This window comes from Microplitis mediator, chromosome 2 (assembly GCF_029852145.1).
Source record: "Microplitis mediator isolate UGA2020A chromosome 2, iyMicMedi2.1, whole genome shotgun sequence".
Lineage (NCBI taxonomy): Eukaryota > Metazoa > Arthropoda > Insecta > Hymenoptera > Braconidae > Microplitis > Microplitis mediator.
Window position 1 is genome coordinate 6,269,543 of NC_079970.1, and position 15,542 is coordinate 6,285,084.

Here is a 15,542-nt window from a genome sequence, read left to right on the forward strand (position 1 = left end):
AGGCTATCATGTGTATGGAACATGTTTTAAAATTTTTAAAGACTATACATTATCAGAAAGTATCTATTGAAAAAGCAAATAGTAGTGTAAGTAATGAGTAAAATAATAATGCATTATACTCCTGTATAAGAAAATTTTAATTAATTTTAAATGTAATATTTAATAATAAAAACTATTAATATAAAACTATATTGTATTTTTAATTATTTGTATAAAAATATTTTAAGAGTTGATCCTCAGTCTCTCATTCAGAGACTTTAAAACAGTCTCGCAGAGTCTCTCATTAAGAGATTCTAAAACAGTCTCGCCGAGTCTCTCATTCGGAGATTCTAAAACAGTCTCGCCGAGTCTCTCATTCGGAGATTCTGAAACAGTCTCGCAGAGTCTCTGATTCGGAGACTTCTATTACTTTAAAACAGTCTTCGGAAGTCTCTTCCTGAGAGATTCGTAGAGATCGAGTCTCTACGAGTCTCTGTGGTTGCCAACACAGAGACTCCCAGAGACTACAATAAGTCTCTCATTCAGAGACTCCAAGAGACTCTCAGAGACTCCGAGAGACTTGAATTTTTCGTCTCGGGAAATAATAAAAATAATAAAGAAAAAATAATTTATGCAATTATCGGTGACTTGTAACTTGCGTCCTTAATTTCTTGACATCGGCTAGAAATAACTAGCCACGGATATATAGACACAGCTGAAATCAATAAATTAATTGTTACAATACTAAAGGTAAGTATTTTTAACACACGATTAATTTTAATCGCATTCAAATTTTCAAAATTCATTTTTGATCACAAAATTAGAAGTTCAACTTGAACTCATAATTATAGATCGATTAAAGGGTATCAGGCGTTTTGAGCACCTGACAAAATATCCCCATGAAAAGAAAGCAAAAATAGTGAAAAAAGCCAAAAAAACTGACACAAAACTGGGGATATTTTGTCCGAAGATATTTTGTCGGGGATATTTTATCAGGCGCTCAAAACGGAACCCGATTAAAGTATACCTATATACTAGAGTGGTCCAAAAAAAACATTTTTTTTTTTCAAGGGCTATTATCTCAAAAGCTTTTCTTAAGTATAAAAAAAATTCCCTCCAAAGCGCAGCTTGATATCCCAAGATATTCAAGATGCTCAATACATTTATCTTTTCCCATTTAAATAACACGTAAAAAAATTTTTTTTACGTTTTCATCCGGTAAAACTACAAAAAAAAATTTTTCTCTGAATTTTCCATCAACTATTCTTGTAGGAAATTTAATTCTCTACAAAAAAATATTGAATTAGTTTTTTCGTAATCCTAACGGGCAATAAGTTATTGAGCTTTAAATATTCGCAATAAAAGAATATTTAATTAAATATGAAGAAAATAGATTCAGTATCCATCCGCAAGCACTAGCTTTCATTGAAAACTATAATGAATTTGGGACAAAAAATGAAGAACAGAAACAATGTCTGTTACAAGTAGTTGCTGATCATAGGAAAAATTATCCAAATTCTAATAAGAAAAATTATTCATAACTATATAAACGATTATTAAATTATTCAATTATTATAAAAGGCTGTTACTTTCCAAATATGTAGTAATTTTTTATTTTTTCGTGTGCAAGTACAGTAAGACAATATTTAGAAAAAAAAATTTTTCATAATATAGACATAAACAGTCAGGCGCCGATTCTAAAATGATAATTTTCAACTCGATGGATTTTTAATTTTAGTTTTAAACTCATAGAAAGTGAAATTATCACACCTTAAGTATATCTCATTACGATACATATTTTAGTTATGGATTTGAATAGCCAGGTCATTAAAAGGATCACCGATAAGCTTAAAAAATTACTTAAATTTAAAGAGATCCTAATTCCTAGACAGTTGAAAATTTTGTGTTATTGTGTACAAAAATTAAATGGTTAAATATTTTGTGTCAATTATTTGACGCCGTCAAGTTTAAGTTTAAAGAGGTTCGAGACCGATTATTTTTATAAGGGATCTCGTAGATTTTCTATTGTATTTTGGCAAGATTACAACTCCTACACACCACAATTTCATCGATAGAATATATCATAAATTGACTTAGTTTTAAGAATTAACACAATATATTTTTAATATTATTGCATTAAATCATAAAAAAATTTTTTTTTGATAAAATAAGTAATTAAAAAATAAACGCGGGAGTACGGCAACAGCGCAACAGTATAGGCAAAAATTATAAATATTGGAGCTACAATCCGGGGAGTCGAGAAATTTTCTACTCAAATTTTCTGCTCTTTCAGAAACTTTTTTAATATTTGAGCTATCACTCATACTTTTTGAGATTTTGCCAAAAAGCTGGACGGCTAATTTTTTTAACGGTTTTTTGTTAATAACAATTGTAATTTTCTTTTGCAAAAAAATCCAAAAAACACTTCTTTTCTGGACACCATTCCGGATCGTTTAAGCCATCAACCATATTTTTAGGAGACTTGTAACTATTTTTCACAGGTTTCCGTCTTCTCGACTAGACCATTATAAGTAATGACTGTATCAGAACATTTTTAGGTAATTTGTCCTTTAGAATAATCTCATTTTTCATTATCGTTGAATATAAAAATACTCATTAGGGTCTAGACTATGGAGATAATGAACTGGGAATTTTCACACTTTAGACTGACTACTTAAAATTATCAACAGGGTCGAATGATTTAAAAGTATTGAATGTTAATTAACTTATTTGAGAACGGGACAAAATGTAGTACTTCTGAGTCAAAATATTGAGACTACCTCCCATGAAAAAAATTTATAAAAAAAATATATGTTAAAATATAAAAAAAATATTTTTTATATAAATTTTTTATATTTCATTTTCTATGTCGGTGATTAACTTAAAAATATGTTACTAATATATTCTTTTTATATGACCATACCTATAGTTTATTTATATTTTAAATATAAAAAAATTTTTTATTTGTATATTTTTATACATGTATTTTTTATACATTCTAAGATATAGTTTAAATATATAAAATTTATACGAAAATCGGCCAAGAGTTAGCTATTTAAAATATATTTTTTATACATATTTTATACATAGTTATATATTTTTTATGTATTTTTAATATATTTTTAGTATATGAAAAATATATATTTCTCGTATTTTAACATATTTTTTTTTATAAATTTTTTTCTTGGGGGACATGAGCTTGAATGAACTCGCATGAGCCGACAGAACGATTTTTAATTGTTTTTGTCGATATATAATTACATATAAAAAAAATCTGTCTATCAGTTGACCCTTCGGGCCCGCCCCAAAATTTCCCACTGTTTTCGAACTCTAAGAGCTCGAAAACATTCGTATACATATATTTTCGAGCTCGAATATACCTTTGTTTCCCTTCTTTATGACCTTTCCAAGCTCAAAAGAGTTACGTTTTATGTTAAAGTTTAAAAATTTAGAATCTGAAATAATTCATGAATGAGCGTTTTGTATATTTGTTCACAATTATGTTCAATAATTAGCTCAAAAATAAGTATTTACGTGATACGCTGTATCTATATTGTGTAAGTATATCGTGATACCACCGAACATGACGATTTTTAGGCAGTCACTTCCAATGACTTATATAAAGAAGAACATATTAGTTATGAGTAATTTTGTTCAGTAATTATGATGTTATTCAGTGAAAAAAGCAGACATTGATTTAAGATTTATTATTCCGTCGACGATATCTCTCAAACGGATTATCCGATTAAGATGGTTGAGGTGGCGATCGGCGCGTTTTATTGAGGTCTAGAGCTGGTAGAATTTTGTGAATGATTGGTTCCGTCGTTTCGACGATATTTGGAAAAAACCGATTTCTACTATTTCTTTCGTCGACGATATCTTCCGAACGGATTATCTGATTGAGACGTTTGTGGCGGCAATTGAAAGCTTTTATCAAGTTCTGGAACTGATGAGATTTTGGAATTGATCGATCTAACAGTTTTTCAAATATAAAAAAAAAACGAAAAAAAAATTTTTTTTTTTTTCGTATCTCTTCAATATCGCAGAGTCTATTTGACTGAATGATCTAGAATTTTCTAAAAATATAAGTTCAGAAGATATCATTCGAATGCCGCAAGAACCATCTAAATCGGTTCATTCATTAAAAAGATATGAGAGGTTTACATCCACACACACATACATACAGACATACAGACATCGCTCTGAAAATGTCAGAATAGCATCCTAGCACCTTCAAATATCGACATATGATGAAAACCCGATTTTCGAGAATCGGGGTAAAACCAATAACTTCCGGAATTTTTCGAAAATCGTCGATTTTCTCAGCGGGAAGTTAAAAATTTTTCCATGTTATTTAAATGGGAAAATCGAATGTTTCAATGAGCTAGGTCTGTAATTGACATAGAATTTTTTTTTCCTGTGCGAAAATTTTTTTTTTATGTCGAACTATGGATTTTTCCACATGCCCTTAAAAACAAAAAATCTGGCTCCGAAATGAAGCACCCTAATCTACATAATACCTTTTATTGCGACTATATTTTTCCATTTCCTGTTTGATCTCACGTCGTCGCTGATCAACGATATTCTGAATCTTTATCGAACGATTTTCTTCCTTTGTAAAATTAAATCGGTCAATTTCATATTTTATTTGAGAAATTTTTTTTCACATACAGTAATACAATATAATGAATTGCATTATTATGCGTTAAATATAAATTTTGAATACTAATACTAAGGAAATTATGTAGAGCAGCTGATAATTGGCTGTGGCTGGTACTTAATAATTCTATTACGAGGATTAAAATCTAATACAGAAAAGCAAAAGAACATAAGAACAAAGGGAACGAATCCTATTCCTCTGAGTATTGTATTTACTGCAAATAAATTATGAAAATTATTAAAATTAATATTACTTAGCCCATTACATTCACATTCACTTACATATGAACTTCTTCATCGTCATTTTATTCCTCGTTACTCTATTGCAGATCCAAATAATGAAATAGTTTGTGTAAAATTTAATATTAAAGCTATGAATGGTGTTCGTTCTGTTTAAGGTACGTACTAACTGATTGAGAAACCGTTAGATTCTCGAAAGATAAGTAACGTTTATCTAAATTACAACTATATTTAACTAGTAGTAGTGCTGTACAATTTGGCCGACTAAACCGGCCATTAAGTCTAACCAGGTTAGTTAGTTCATCAGCCAGCTAGCTAATTTTTTAACCCCGGAATAAGTTTATCTGCCGAACAACAAACTCCAGTTTATCTCTCTCATGAAGAAATCGGCCATTACTGTCTACGATAGAAAAAATTTTTTTCCGACCCTATGATTGTCTAAATCTAACCAGCATTTTTCTAATTTAATATTAATGAACAATTAATAGAGTAAAATTACGATTATAATAAATTTTGACCATGCTTCAAACAACAAAAACTATTAAAAAAATCAAAATTATTAACTCTGTATATAAAACTAGTCATACTGTATCTTAAAATGGTCGATAATCTTCAGCAATTGGATCATAATTTTTGGTGATAAGTTTTATTGACAGCTAAAACTTACCCCCAGTTTTATTACAGGTGAACATTTGTTGAATTTCTCCAACTTGCAAAAAATTCATCGCATTACGCCAGTGAAGAGACGCCGTTTTTGAATCACTCAATTAACTATAACTACCCGCGAAAAAACTATTCTATAAATTAAAATCCCACATCAATATTTTTAACGTTAAGGAATTTCATTAATTAAAACTTAATATTAATTTACTTAATTCAAAATTAAATTAAACTAAAATGACAGTAAACTGGAATACACTATGAAAAAAAAAATTTTTGTGATGCAGTTACAATTAAAATTGAATATTTATTATTTAATACTATACATTTTCAAATATATATATATATATATATTTAAAACATTTAAGCGAAAATTTAAAACCGTAATAAGGGTTTATTTTTGACAATATGTTTATCCAAGTGTTCCCAGAATTGCATCAGCACGGCGCGATCAAGATGACGTTTTGTGCGACTTAGCTCAATGGCAGTGACCGCCCACTTGGCGACATTTGCGTCGAGCCGCATCTCATCATACTTCAAATGAAAAGCGCAAATTTTTGAGAAAATTTCAACTGGATTGCCATTAAAGGGCCATCCCTTAAATTGCCATGCTGGCCCCATAACAAAGACCGCGACCACTCGATCCCATATTTAAGAGCAAGAGAGATGGACGACAAAATTTTACGGAATTGACGTGATTATAATCCAGGAGTACAAAATTGATGAAAAAAATTTTTTGGTATATGCTTATGTTTTCTTATTGGAAGTACAAATGAGCTTTAGTTTTATGATAAATATGTTTTCAATTTATGAAACTCCAATCTACGTTAAAAACCTTCAAATTACGTTCAAAACGTTATGAGCGTTCAACTTACGTCTAATATTTCGACTCGGGTAAATATAGTAAACTTCAAAAGTCACAAAAACAAAATTTGCGGCACGTGGTCCCGTCGAAATTAAGAGCTCAAACTTTAAGGGAATTTTTTTCTGTCGTAATTGAAACCGTTTGTGAGGTGATCGTAATAAATTCAAAAAATCCTTTTAAGGAACACTTTACTACACAATAATGCAAAGTTCCTGATTACTGTATTAGTGCAACAAGGATATACCGTTCATTTACTTAGGTGCGATAATGAAAAAAAGTAAGAACTTTTGATAAGAATGCAGAGTGATTTGATATGTTATTTGAAAAAAATTTTAGATAAAAATAAAAAAAAATAATGCTTTTCTTTTTTTTTCATGCTGTACCCCCAAAATTATAGTAGCTGAAAATCTGTAAAAATTCTGAGGCGTAGCTGCTAATATAAGGATAAAGTCTACAGAGTTTAAATTTTTCGAACAATTACTTTAGCTGGAATAAAAGATTAATCGTTCAATGCCAAAAATCCCGTGTTATTTAAATGGGAAACTTACATCGGATATTTTTTTTTTAATTCATTTCGAACCACATAAGCCTCTGGGAGCATAAAAATTCGAAAATGTCCAAAATAAAGATCACCCTAATATTTACAAACAATAAATTTTTTTTTAATTAATTGGGAATCATTTAGGAAGATTTAGGAATATAATTTTATAATTCAGCACTAATTAATTAAAGAGTAATTATTTAATATTGTTTGAGCGTTTAGTGCACATGTTAGAAAATATAATTAACACGACTTTTCGTTAGTTAATAGGAACCTATTTGGGAAGAAAGTTATGAATTGTTTTGGTTTTAAAATCCCAAATGCTAATTATTCATATTAATTAATTAGTCCTAAATGATAAAGTCATATTCCTAAATCTTCCCAAATGGCTCCCAATTAATTAAAAATAAATTTAATGCCTGTAAAATATACATTCTAAAGTTGATGGTAGGGATTTTGAATGGTAAAGTTTATTCATAAATGCAACTTGGTAGTGTTTTTTTTTTCTAGCAGTGATTATATCATGGAAGATTTTGGGACAGTAGAATATTTTATTACAGCGGAAATTTTCTAGGTAGGGATGATGCGGCTGACTTAAATTGGGTAGAGTTTTATTTTTGGTAGGGTCGCTTATGCCTAGGTCGTATACCTGCCGCAGGGGACCAGGCACTAATGACAACGAGTGCACTAGAGTAGTATCCATGACTAGAGTAGTCATGGAGACTATAGTAGTCTCCATGTTTAGTGTGTTGAAAGTTAGTTAGTGTCCAGCTAGTGTCCAGTGAGTAGTGCATAACGATGGCGAATCCACTGAGTTTGTTGCGGCAATATAATGTTAACAAAAAAGAAATAATTGAACGTGAAAATCAAATAATATTTGGTGAATTTTCGTGGCCAAAAAATGTTAAAACAAATTATCTAACTTATAGGTAAGTTTAATTTTTTATTATAAATTTAAAACCTTCATTTTTTGCGCCAGTCTGTTTGATTACCAACACCACAGACATCAATTAAATTAAAAATTTGCTCGACGTTTTGATAGATTTTAAACTTTTCACAATTACAATAATTTGCTAAATAATTACATCAATAAATATGTAAATTAACGTCAATAAAAATATTAAAAATCAAGTGCGAGTTCAGAAAGAAAGTTTTGATATTTTTAAAAACGATCTCAAGGCTAATTATTTATTTGTTTTTATTATAGATCTGGTAAAGAAGGAACGGCCAAAGATTATTACACTCTAGAGTGCCTGCTCTTTTTATTAAAACATGTCCAGCTCACACATCCGGTGTACGTACGTCAAGCAGCAGCAGAAAATATTCCTATCGTACGTCGTCCAGATCGTAAAGATTTACTGGCATATCTCAATGGAGAGACAGCGACATCAGGTGCGATTGACAAATCAGCGCCACTGGAAATCCCGACCCAGGTTAAAAGAGCTGCTGAAGATGGTCTGGATTCAGGATTATCAAAAAAACCGCGGTTTGAGGAGACACATGTGCAGCGAGTCAAAGATCAGCTTGCAGCCAGATTAGATGCACCCAAAGAAGCTTCAGTTACTGTCGATAACATCAAATCCCTGTCCGAAGCCATGTCCGTTGAAAAAATAGCTGCTATAAAAGCTAAACGTTTGGCTAAGAAACGTACAACGATAAAAGAAAACGACGACATTGGCATGGGCTCAGATTTGCGAGTTATCTTAGACATGGACGTTGATGATACTAAAGATATTGTCTCCAGGGAAAGACAGTGGAATAATCGTGCGACTATGTTACAAAGCAGTGGTATAACGTTTGGTAAAAATATATTTGCGATTTTACAAGACATCGAAGCCAGAGATGAAGGCAGACATAAGGGTCCAGCAGTACCGACTCCGATGGTTACTGCGCGATCCACGCCAATGCGATCAATACCACAACCGGCTGTTTATAATCGTTACAGTCAAGAGAAATTTATCAGACAGAAAGAAGTGACTGAAGGCTTCAAAATTGACACCATGGGAACTTATCACGGAATGACACTGAAATCAGTGACTGAAGGATCGAATCCGGCTGTCAGGAAACCGATACCGAATCCTTCTTCAACTCCTACGTCGGGTCTATTGCCAACGTCAGTTGCCAAACTTACGCCCCAACAAGCTGCTCAGAATAAACGTCCCAGCAGAACTCCGATAATCATAATCCCCAGTGCCAACTCATCTCTCATCACGATGTTCAATGCGAAAGAGGCCTTGCAGGATTTGAAGTTCGTCAGCAATGAAGAACAGAAAGCAAGTGGCGCAAAACGAGAAAACGAAATCTTGTTGCAAAGGAGAAAAGAGGGAGGACTGACGGTACCATACAGAGTTATTGATAATCCGCAGAAACTGACCAACGCTGAATGGGATCGAGTGGTCGCGGTCTTTGTTATGGGACCAGCATGGCAATTTAAGGGATGGCCCTTTAATGGCAATCCAGTTGAAATTTTCTCAAAAATTTGCGCTTTTCATTTGAAGTATGATGAGATGCGGCTCGACGCAAATGTCGCCAAGTGGGCTGTCACTGCCATTGAGCTAAGTCGCACAAAACGTCATCTTGATCGCGCCGTGCTGATGCAATTCTGGGAACACTTGGATAAACATATTGTCAAAAATAAACCCTTATTACGGTTTTAAATTTTCGCTTAAATGTTTTAAATATATATATATATATATATATTTGAAAATGTATAGTATTAAATAATAAATATTCAATTTTAATTGTAACTGCATCACAAAAATTTTTTTTTTCATAGTGTATTCCAGTTTACTGTCATTTTAGTTTAATTTAATTTTGAATTAAGTAAATTAATATTAAGTTTTAATTAATGAAATTCCTTAACGTTAAAAATATTGATGTGGGATTTTAATTTATAGAATAGTTTTTTCGCGGGTAGTTATAGTTAATTGAGTGATTCAAAAACGGCGTCTCTTCACTGGCGTAATGCGATGAATTTTTTGCAAGTTGGAGAAATTCAACAAATGTTCACCTGCAATAAAACTGGGGGTAAGTTTTAGGTGTCAATGAAACTTATCACCAAAAATTATGATCCAATTGCTGAAGATTATCGACCATTTTAAGATATAGTATGACTAGTTTTATATACAGAGTTAATAATTTTGATTTTTTTAATAGTTTTTGTTGTTTGAAGCATGGTCAAAATTTATTATAATCGTAATTTTACTCTATTGATTGTTCATTAATATTAAATTAGAAAAATGCTAGTTAGATTTAGACAATCATAGGGTCGGTAAAAAATTTTTTCTATCGTAGACAGTAATGGCCGATTTCTTCATGAGAGAGATAAACTGGAGTTTGTTGTTCGGCAGATAAACTTATTCCGGGGTTAAAAAATTAGCTAGCTGGCTGATGAACTAACTAACCTGGTTAGACTTAATGGCCGGTTTAGTCGGCCAAATTGTACAGCACTACTACTAGTTAAATATAGTTGTAATTTAGATAAACGTTACTTATCTTTCGAGAATCTAACGGTTTCTCAATCAGTTAGTACGTACCTTAAACAGAACGAACACCATTCATAGCTTTAATATTAAATTTTAAATAAATTATTTCATTATTTGGATCTGCAATAGAGTAACGAGGAATAAAATGACGATGAAGAAGTTCATATGTAAGTGAATGTGAATGTAATGTGCTAAGTAATATTAATTTTAATCATTTTCATAATTTATTTGCAGTAAATACAATACTCAGAGGAATAGGATTCGTTCCCTTTGTTCTTATGTTCTTTTGCTTTTCTGTATTAGATTTTAATCCTCGTAATAGAATTATTAAGTACCAGCCACAGCCAATTATCAGCTGCTCTACATAATTTCCTTAGTATTAGTATTCAAAATTTATATTTAACGCATAATAATGCAATTCATTATATTGTATTACTGTATGTGAAAAAAAATTTCTCAAGTAAAATATGAAATTGACCGATTTAATTTTACAAAGGAAGAAAATCGTTCGATAAAGATTCAGAATATCGTTGATCGGCGACGACGTGAGATCAAACAGGAAATGGAAAAATATAGTCGCAATAAAAGGTATTATGTAGATTAGGGTGCTTCATTTCGGAGCCAGATTTTTTGTTTTTAAGTGCATGTGGAAAAAACCATAGTTCGACATAAAAAAAAAATTTTCGCACAGGAAAAAAAAATTCTATGTCAATTACAGACCTAGCTCATTGAAACATTCGATTTTCCCATTTAAATAACATGGAAAAATTTTTAACTTCCCGCTGAGAAAATCGACGATTTTCGAAAAATTCCGGAAGTTATTGGTTTTACCCCGATTCTCGAAAATCGGGTTTTCATCATATGTCGATATTTGAAGGTGCTAGGATGCTATTCTGACATTTTCAGAGCGATGTCTGTATGTCTGTATGTATGTGTGTGTGGATGTAAACCTCTCATATCTTTTTAATGAATGAACCGATTTAGATGGTTCTTACGGCATTCGAAAGATATCTTCTGAACTTATATTTTTAGAAAATTCTAGATCATTCAGTCAAATAGACTCTGCGATATTGAAGAGATACGAAAAAAAAAAAAATGTTTTTTTCGTTTTTTTTTTATATTTGAAAAACTGTTAGATCGATCAATTCCAAAATCTCATCAGTTCTAGAACTCGATAAAAGTTTTCAATTGCCGCACAAAAGTCTCAATCAGATAATCCGTTCGGAAGATATCGTCGACGAAAGAAATAGTAGAAAACGGTTTTTTCCAAATATCGTCGAAACGGCGGAACCAATCATTCACAAAATTCTACCAGCTCTAGACCTCAATAAAACGCGCCGATTGCCGCCTCAACCATCTTAATCGGATAATCCGTTCGAGAGATATCGTCGACGGAATAATAAATCTTAAATCAATGTCTGCTTTTTTCACTGAATAACATCATAATTACTGAACAAAATTACTCATAACTAATATGTTCTTCTTTATATAAGTCATTGGAAGTGACTGCCTAAAAATCGTCATGTTCGGTGGTATCACGATATACTTACACAATATAGATACAGCGTATCACGTAAATACTTATTTTTGAGCTAATTATTGAACATAATTGTGAACAAATATACAAAACGCTCATTCATGAATTATTTTAGATTCTAAATTTTTAAACTTTAACATAAAACGTAACTCTTTTGAGCTTAGAAAGGTCATAAAGAAGGGAAACAAAGGTATATTCGAGCTCGAAAATATATGTATACGAATGTTTTCGAGCTCTTAGAGTTCGAAAACAGTGGGAAGTTTTGGAGCGGGCCCGAAGGGTCAACTGATAGACAGATTTTTTTTATATGTAATTATATACCGACAAAAACCATTAAAAATCGTTCTGTCGGCTCATGCGAGTTCATTCAAGCTCATGTCCCCCAAGAAAAAAATTTATAAAAAAAAATATGTTAAAATACGAGAAATATATATTTTTCATATACTAAAAATATATTAAAAATACATAAAAAATATATAACTATGTATAAAATATGTATAAAAAATATATTTCAAATAGCTAACTCTTGGCCGATTTTCGTATAAATTTTATATATTTTAAATATATTCAAACTATATCTTAGAATGTATAAAAAATACATGTATAAAAATATACAAATAAAAAATTTTTTTATATTTAAAATATAAATAAACTATAGGTATGGTAATATAAAAAAAATATATTAGTAATAGATTTTTAAGTTAATCACCGACATAGAAAATGAAATATAAAAAATTCATATAAAAAATATTTTTTTTTTTATATATTTTTATACATGTATTTTTTATATATTCTAAGATATATTCTTAATATATTTAAAATATGTAAAATATATACAAAAATCGGCCAAAAGTTGGTTATTTAAAATATATTTTTTTTATATATATTTTATGTATATTTATATATTATTTATGTATTTTTAATATATTTTTTTATATGAAAAATATTTTTTTTTTATATTTTAACATATATTTTTTTTATAAATTTTTTTCATGGGAGGTAGTCTCAATATTTTGACTCAGAAGCACTACATTTTGTCCCGTCCTCAAATAAGTTAATTAACATTCAATACTTCTAAATCATTCGACCCTGTTGATAATTTTAAGTAGTCAGTCTAAAGTGTGAAAATTCCCAGTTCATTATCTCCATAGTCTAGACCCTAATGAGTATTTTTATATTCAACGATAATGAAAAATGAGATTATTCTAAAGGACAAATTACCTAAAAACGTTCTGATACAGTCATTACTTATAATGGTCTAGTCGAAAAGACGGAAACCTGTGAAAAATAGTTACAAGTCTCCTAAAAATATGGTTGATGGCTTAAACGATCCGGAATGGCGTCCAGAAAAAAAGTGTTTTTTGGATTTTTTTGCAAAAGAAAATTACAATTGTTATTAACAAAAAACTGTTAAAAAAATTAGCCGTCCAGCTTTTTGGCAAAATCTCAAAAAGTATGAGTGATAGCTCAAATATTAAAAAGTTTCTGAAAGAGCAGAAAATTTGAGTAGAAAATTTCTCGACTCCCCGGATTGTAGCTCCAATATTTATAATTTTTGCCTACTGTTGCGCTGTTGCCGTACTCCCGCGCTTATTTTTTAATTACTTATTTTATCAAAAAAAAATTATTTGATGAAAAAAAAATTTTTTTATGATTTAATGCAATAATAATAAAAATATATTGTGTTAATTCTTAAAACTAAGTCAATTTACGATGTATTCTATCGATGAAATTTTGGTGTGTAGGAGTTGTAATCTTGCAAAAATACAATAGAAAATCTACGGGATCCCTTAGAAAGATAAATCAGTCTCGAACCTCTTTAAACTTAAACTTGATGGCGTCAAATAATTGACACAAAATATTTAACCATTTAATTTTTGTACACAATAACACAAAATTATCAGCTGTCTAGGGATTAGGATCCCTTTAAATTTAAGTAATTTTGTAAGCTTATCGGTGATCCTTTTAATGACCTGGCTATTCAAATCCATAACTAAAATATGTATCGTAATGAGATATTCTTAAGGTGTGATAATCTCACTTTCTATGAGTTTAAAACTAAAATTTAAAATCCATCGAGTTGAAAATTAACATTTTAGAATCGGCGCCTGACTGTTTATGTCTATATTATGAAACATTTTTTTTTTTAATATTGTCTTACTTTACTTGCACACGAAAAAAAAAAATTACTACATATTTGGAAAGTCACAGCCTTGCATATCTATATATATATACTAGTCGATTTAAATTGTTTTAAATCATTTTTCTTAATCAGAGATTAGAATAATAAAAAAAAATCGGTCTGTCAGTTGACCCTGCGGGCCAGCCCCAAAACTTCCCGCTGTTTTCGAGCTCGTTGAGCTCGAAAACATTATTGTGAATATATTTTCGAGCTCTTCGAGCTCGCAATTACTTTTGTATGCCATTGTTTTGTAAAAAACCATTTTTTAGCATTTCTTTCTTCCACGATATCTCGCGAACGAATTAACCGATTTTGATGGTTGAGGTGGCAATCGACGCGTTTTATCAAGTTCTAAAGCTGGTCGAATTTTGAAATTGATTTATTCAGCCGTTTTTGAGAAATTTCAAAAAAACCAAGGAAAAAATTTTTTTTGAATTCTTTCGTCAACGGTTTCTCTTGAACGAATGAACCGATTTTGATGGTTGAGGTGGCATTCGACGCGGCTTATAGAGTTTTAGAGCTGATTAGATTTTGGAATAAATCCATCGAGCAAATTAAAAGTTATCCAAATAAAACATTTTCGAAAAAATTTTATTTTTGAAATATCTCTGAACGCACCCTACCGATTAAGTTCAAATTTCTACGGCCTCAAGACATTAACAAGCCGCGTCGAATGACACCTCAACGATCAAAATCGGTTCATCCGTTCAAGAGTTATGAATATTTACATACATACATACGTACGTACGTACGTACGTACGTACGTACGTACGTACGTACGTACGTACACACATACATACACTCGGACATCATCGTGAAATTAGTCAGGATAGCTTCCTAGGACCTCGAAACGTCGACATCTGATGGAAATTCGATTTTCGTAAATCGGACCGAAACCAATAACTTCCCGAATTTTTGAAAATTTACAATTTTCTTAGCGGGAAGTTAAAAATTACTATTTCATGAGTAAAATGTACTATCATAGTTCAATTTATTACACAAATATATCTGCAGATATTTTCTACGACGCATTAGCAGCTCGCATAAGAGATTTTTTTTGTAGAGCATTTAATTTCCTACAAAAATATGTATTAGTCTCTTTGATCTATTGATTTGTTAACGAGGTTTAAAATACTTAAAGCCAAAAATAAAATCTGGGCGTCGGTTGGCCCTGCGGGCCAGCCCCAAAACTTCCCGCTGTTTTCGAGCTCAAGGAGCTTGAAAACATTACTGTGAATATATTTTCGAGCTCTTTGAGCTTGAAAATGCAATTACCTGAAATTATTTTTTATGAACTTTTCAAGCTCTACCAAGTTACGTATTTTGCTAAAGTTTGACAAGTTAAGAATCGAAAATTATTAGTGAAGAAGCAGATTTCAAATTTTTATTCTCGA

At 30.8% G+C, this 15,542-nt stretch overlaps 1 protein-coding gene across 1 annotated transcript; it reads left to right on the forward strand.

Annotated features, from left to right (window-relative positions):
* Positions 1–7,721: 7,721 nt before the first annotated feature.
* Positions 7,722–9,601, forward strand: LOC130678401 (parafibromin-like). The gene is made up of 2 exons (XM_057485563.1): positions 7,722–7,873; positions 8,152–9,601. Exons 1-2 carry the CDS (start codon positions 7,743–7,745, stop codon positions 9,599–9,601), a joined length of 1,581 nt encoding a protein of 526 aa, XP_057341546.1. The 5' UTR covers positions 7,722–7,742.
* Positions 9,602–15,542: the final 5,941 nt, after the last annotated feature.

Excerpts from the sequence above, each read along its gene's own strand:
- LOC130678401 (XM_057485563.1), top strand. The coding sequence starts at position 7,743 with ATGGCGAATCCACTGAGTTTGTTGCGGCAATATAATGTTAACAAAAAA. Across the intron at positions 7,874-8,151 it reads ACAAATTATCTAACTTATAG|ATCTGGTAAAGAAGGAACGG; the intron begins GTAAGTTTAATT and ends TTTTTATTATAG.